Below are 6,561 nucleotides of genomic sequence, written 5' to 3'. Positions count from 1 at the left end.
AAGTGGGCTCACAGCAGCCAAAACAAAGAAACAAGGCGGTAGATCAGATCAACATCATGACATGATGATCAGCAAGAGCAAATTGCATGCTTGCTTCATCAATTAGCTGGTAGGAATGGGCTGCCAGTCAGTGTAAATCATACCTTTCTCTTCAGTTGGCCTTGGTGTGATTGGTCCTTAAAGGTGTATTTAGGCTGCTGGCTGCAGAACTTTAATGGTTAGGGGCTAGCACTTCTGACTGGTCAATACATAAACAAAACACCATAGATTCAGGGAAGGAAAAAAAAAGGACTGTAAAACAAGTGTACTAAAGCATCCAGTTCCCTGATGAGTGGGAATAACACTAGCTATTCCATTACAAGTCATAAGTGGAATTGAACCAAGGTCTGAACCCTTTGTTTTGTTAGGAGAAATCAAGTATATAGTAGCCAAGCTGTGAATGTCTTTTCTGCAAACCTAGGACCCACAGTGAGAATGCCTGCCTAACAGTTGCAGGAGTGAGGGAGGAGGAAGAATGTTAACTGCATGATGACCAGATGTGGAAATCAGATCAGGCTCCTCAAATAGGTTTGAGAGACTTTAGGCATTTGTGTACAAAAGTTAGCTCATTCTGTATTTTCTGAAAATATCTCATATTTCTTGCATGTTCTGATATTGAAATGATCTTTCTTCCCGATAGGGCTATGGGGCCCAATCCTAGCATGAGAGAGAATACACACATTTGAAACTCTTCTCCATCTTTACATACATAAATTCAGAGGGTTCTGTGCAAACTGGATTACAACACACTTTTAAAAATGCATGAGTCCTTTAAATGCAAATCCTTTCTCTGAATTGAAAAGACTGTAATTGAATCTTCATCTAATTTGCATGCTTAGAGAAAGCAGCTGAGCTATTAATCATCAAAAAGATGTAAAATAATTATTAAATGACTTATTATGATACTTCTTCCTTTGAGATAAATAGGCGAGCATGTGCTGATAACAGCTAGTTGGGATTGGCATTGCCCTGCAAATCTAAGGCTTTCAGGAGCCCATGAAAAGCTGAGTAAAAATTGTGAATTCTTGAGGCGCTATGTATGCATTATTTTCTCTCCTTTTTGTAGCAATTGCTATAATTGAATCCATGGCAGGACTTCTAGGAAATGGAGCTGTTTTGGCTGTCTGTTCAACTAGCTGCATCAGGAGCAAAATATTGTCCTCGTATGATATGATTATGATCTTTCTGAGTTTATCCAGATTCTCTTTGCAGTCCTGGATGATGCTGGATTTGTTCCTAAGTCTGTTTTGTGAAACCTCCTATTACGAAGAAAATTTGTTTGTAATTTTCAAGACAGTTTTTATGTTTCTGAACTACTCCAGCCTCTGGTTTGCTGCCTGGCTTAGTGTCTTCTATTGTACAAAGATTGCTAGTTTTACTCAGTCTTTCTTCATCTGGCTGAAGCAAAGAATTTCCAGTCTTGTGCCCTGGATGCTGATAACATCATCTCTTTTCTCCTTTGCAACCTCTCTTCCTTTTGCCTGGGATGTCTACGATGTGCACAACAACTTCACTGCTCCTTTAACCATGACAAACTCTTCAGAAAGGAGAGTCACAATGAAAGCTAGTTTTTTTTTATTGCTTCTTCTCTGTAATGCTGGTGTAGCACTGCCTTTAATAGTGTTTGTTGTTTCGAGTATCCTGCTGATTAGGTCTCTGTGGATACACACCAGACAGATGCAAAATAATGCAACTGGCTTCAGGGGTGCCAGCTTAGAGGCCCATATTGGTGCCATCAAGTCAATCTTTTCCTTCCTTATCCTCTATGTTACATATTTTATTTCTTTGGTTCTCATTTTATCCAACATTTTTTTACCTTTAAGCATTGGGGAAGCCATGTGTTTAGCTGTAATGGCTGCTTGTCCTGCAGGACACTCTATGGTCTTAATCTGGAGCAACCCCAAATTTCGAGAGCTGCCAGCTAGGATTTTGCACTACGCAAACTGTCATGTCAGAACTAGATCCACGTAAAAGATGCTGGGATAGCCTGGGCTTTCTAGTTTAGATCCAAATTAATTAAACTGAAGTCCCCAGAGGTATAAAATAATAGAAGCATGAATGAGTAGACTATGGCCCTGATCTGGAATCATGAAGCTGGGAATTTGCTTTACTTGGATGTGATCCTTGTAATGAGGAATTCTGTAAGTTCTCTCCTATTTTAAAAGATGATTGCCTGCAGAATATAAGTAGTGTACTTGCTGTACTTTATTTAGAAATTACCAATATGTAATCACTTGAGATGGTTTAAGTTATGAATCAGACTCTCATGATAGTAACAGAACAGACCTGCTTAAGCACAGGCATGCTCAAATTTTATACATGAATATGAAGCTTGAAGGCTGTTTCTGGTTAGTGCAAGCACATATGAGGATGCTAAGGAATTCCCAAGAATTTGGGAGTTTCTTACTGGTCATTTTTGACTGCTTGTTGATTATATTAGAAGAAAAATATTTGTTGGTTCTAAAAGCATCTTTAAAAGATTCCAGTATGATTCAGTAAAGGATGACACAGCCTTTTGCACTTCCTGCTGTTGCTGAACTAGTAATTAGTGTCGCTGTTCCCAACAGAAACATACATTGGAAGACTCTCCAAAATCCTGTGACTAGAGCTAATAGGAAAAAGAATTTCCTCAATATCAGACTTTTCTGAAGAATGAATTGAAAGGTTAATTTTTGGCTTTTGCTAGGGAGAATAGATTCCTCAAATCGGAAGCATGGATTTGTCATTTAAATATTGTCAAATATAATTAAATTACTAAAATAGTGAGAAAATAGTTCACCAGTGTTTAAATATATGGCTTGAAATTCTCTTTAAAAGTTTCTAGAAATTGCACATCTTCATAAATTGTCTCAATTTTGACAGGCTGTGTCCTGTAATTTTTTTCTACACAGGAATTCCTTCAGCTTTAGAAATAAATTACAGTTTCCTGGACAAATCACATATTTTGTCAGAGTCCAAAACTCAGCACATTGGGACTGGAACTTTATGATTCTTTTCAGCTGCAGTGGGAGTTTACATTCTTTTAAAGTGATCATCAGTGAAATATATATGGCTTGAGGCTTGTGTTGACTAAGCCCATTCTGATTTAAAATATCTGGTTTTGATGTTGTCACAGTCAAATCTGTTTGAAGCAATATATCTGTATTTAAACTGAGTTTGTGTCAGAATTGGGTTTTTAAAAGGATTTAAAAATACCAAGTTAAAGAATTATTTCTGTTGGAGTCTTTCTTCCCCTTATGACATAAACTGTTCCACAGGTGACAGCAGTGGCTTGCAGAAGAATTTTGTATGGCATTTAACAGAGCTGGTGAAAATTCAGGGCGTGCCATGTCATGGTCTCATTGCCATTTTCACCATCTGTGAAATACGGTGGTTCCCAGTTTAGCACCATGAAACACGCATGTAAGGAGGTTTGGTCTATCCTCTGCCCCTCCATGGTGTCCCCTCACTGGCCTTAGGGAAAAAAACTCAGATCTCTCTTGACCACAGGAACAAGCAAGACACATGAGGTATGGTCAACCCATAGAACATGTCTTTTGTCCTGCTCCAGGCTGAGCTATAAGGTATGTGGCTGCTCAGCAGGGATACTCTGAACAGCCTCTGTTACATAATTTGGTTTACATTTTTCTTTTCCATTTCCCTCCTTGTGAATAAACAACCTAACCCCATTCCTCAGTGGATATGAGATTTGAAAGAGGTTGCTGTGTTATTTTTCAGACTCTTTAAGTGGATCTTCCCTCCAAAGCTTTCTTTGCATAGAGTTAGATGAAAAAGGTACCTGTGCATCAACATGCATTTTGGAACCTAAGAGGGAAGGTAGACAGACATACTGGAAGGCACCTTATAGGGTCAGTCTTCTGGTAGACCTTTGTTTCTGTAACTGACCAGTGAACTAACTTGTCATATTAATAATATCTTTAAAATGCATTTTATAAACAGTCTACTAAATCCTTGTTGTTGATAAATTAAATAAGATTGATAAACATTTTTTGTGGGAAGAAAAAAACCCCATGTACTAGTAGGAAAATAATAGTGACTAGAGTTATGATTCTTTGATGTTATACATCTTATCTGATAGTAGGCATTTTTCTCTTTACTCTGTTTTGTTTGTATGCTGGACGTTGGTTTGATTTCTCCATCTTAAACTTACCAGTTTGCAACCTGAAGAAAGTTTGAAATTCATCTTATGAGACCCTTCCAAAACATTCCAACTATTTCCACACACACCAATGCTACTTAGAGGCACTGGCAGCTCTATTTAAAATCCGTATGGTAAATCAAATCAGGAGACAAGCCAAGGTCAAAGCTCATCCTGTTCTTGGCTGGTGGTGATGGCATAACCCGCATGTCGATTACCATTTAGGACGTAACTGCTTCTGTCTGTGAACCAAGCTTCCCCGTTTTCCATGGGACTGTCTTTCAGGTCTGGGCAGCTTGCGTAGGTTGCTTCAGTGGTTTCCAAACAGTCATGATGTACCGGTTCTCCTGTGTTCCCGCTGAGAAAAGAAGCTGGGTTGACAATGTTAGTGACTACAATCTCCATGTCATCCTGCTACCAATATAGCTTGATATCTCGGGAATCTTTGTGGAGAGAGCCAGTGTCCGCCTTTTGCTTCCAGTACTGCTGATACTGTGTGGGACACCAGAACAGTCATTTTCTGGCCCAGAGTAAACTTTCGGGCTTCCTGTATATTCAGTATTACGGCCGCAACCGCCCGCAGGCATCCAGGCCAACCTTTTGCAGTCGTGTCTAACTGCTTAGAGAGGTAGGCAACTGCCTGTTGATATGGGCCCAGGTTTTGTGCTAATATTCCCAGGGAAATGCCCTGCTTCTCGTGGGAGTAAAGAAGAAACTGCTTACTCCCTAAGTCCCTACCTTTTGACTCCCTTTGTCTCATTCTAACACTAGCAGAATGAGATGATACAAATCATATTGTCTTGTAGCTCTTTTCATTGAGGATCCAGAAAATAAAAATACAAGATTTTCGAGGAAACTGCTCAAATATAGCATAAAACAGATGCCAGCATTTGAAACAAAGCTCTTTTGCACTAAAGAGACTTTTCTGGATTTCTGTAATTTACAAGTTCAGGAGCCTTTCTTTTTGCCTGAGGAGCAAATTCCTTGTAATCTATGATGTGATGTGATTTCTGTTCCCTGAAGGAGACATATTATAAAATTGCAACATTATGACTATATTTTAACAAGGTGTATGGCCTTTAGATTCTTTTGTAGTGGACAGACAGAAAATTACTTCAATTACACTGCATGGGACTGTGGACTATTGAGTACTGATTAAACTATACACAGAAAAGGCCCTGAACAAAATGGTTAAGAAAGGGATTCACAGACAGAACTTCACTTTTGTGATAATAACAATATATTGTATTAAAGTAGCCTATAGATGACTGGTAAATCATAGAATCCTTCATAATGATAAAAAAAATCATCAATGAGTAATTCAGAGAAGAAAGGACAACAGCCCTCATTTGTTTTCTAAATCACAGTCTGGCCTCTTTTCCAAGTAATGAAACAGTAATTTGATTCTAGTCATTAGCTCAAGGCAAAAAATGCAAAGATGTGCCATGTAATTGACAGATCACTACAGGACCCTTCTCTGATTTGCATAGCTGAAAGCACAGCTGGAATTTTCATAACTGAAATTCTGGAAAACATGCTACGGAGTCTATTTTCACTGCCCGTCAGAACATGATTTCCAGAAATTGGAACACCTAGCAATATACACAGATACAGTTCATTCCTCATACACCTTCCTGAAATGAAGGAACACTTCAACGTATGCATGCACGTGTACATATTGCCAACCAGGCATTTTGTGTGATGGTTCTTTATACCTCTGTATATGCATATAAAAATAGAAGGCAGGACTTCGACATTAAACTGGTAGCTACTTAAACCAAAATATACATCTTTTTAGAGGGCAAAGGTTCTTCATTACCCTTCTTTTTCTTTCATCTTCATGTGGCTTAATTTGTGGAGATATGGAAATGCAACTGTTAATGCATGCCTAAACCAGCATATCTGATATGGCAGGTTGCAAGAGTCTTACACAAGCCCAGTTTTGCTGTTTATTTAGACCAATTCACTGAGCTCTCTTTGCAGCCACCTTCTTCCTTTTTACTTAAGCAGTGAAACCTCTTAGAACAGTATCTTTGTTGCATGAAGGGGAGTTAAAGTGGTGATACCTACACATAACATTTGAATTCTTTTCTTTTCTTTTTTGACACCTGGAATGCTACACTAAGCTCAGAGATGAAAAATGGGATTTCTATTATCTTCAAGTTGTTGCAAAGATATGTGTTGAATGAATCTAAAATACAGCATGGACAGAAATTCCAGTTTATTGTGATAGTATATATGTGTATGTGAAAGCCCAGGAGCAGTTAACATCAGTTCCTCCAAAATGAAGGAAATTTCTGCTAAAAGGAATTGTCATCAAAACACAGTTTATTGAAACACAATCACAGTATGGGTGTATTCTTACATTCATATGGATTCCTAGA

At 38.4% G+C, this 6,561-nt stretch overlaps 1 protein-coding gene across 1 annotated transcript; it reads left to right on the top strand.

Moving 5' to 3' along the window:
- Nucleotides 1-1,074: 1,074 nt before the first annotated feature.
- On the top strand, nucleotides 1,075-2,010 carry LOC142034085 (taste receptor type 2 member 40-like). Its single transcript, XM_075034796.1, has one exon. The coding sequence runs from the start codon at nucleotides 1,075-1,077 to the stop codon at nucleotides 2,008-2,010; it is 936 nt and encodes a 311-aa protein (XP_074890897.1).
- The last annotated feature ends 4,551 nt before the right edge of the window (nucleotides 2,011-6,561 follow it).

Source organism: Buteo buteo, chromosome 8 (genome assembly GCF_964188355.1).
Source record: "Buteo buteo chromosome 8, bButBut1.hap1.1, whole genome shotgun sequence".
In the NCBI taxonomy this organism is placed as follows: Eukaryota; Metazoa; Chordata; class Aves; order Accipitriformes; family Accipitridae; genus Buteo; species Buteo buteo.
This window is presented reverse-complemented; position numbering and strand designations above follow the sequence as displayed.

Excerpts from the sequence above, each read along its gene's own strand:
- LOC142034085 (XM_075034796.1), top strand. The coding sequence starts at position 1,075 with ATGTATGCATTATTTTCTCTCCTTTTTGTAGCAATTGCTATAATTGAA.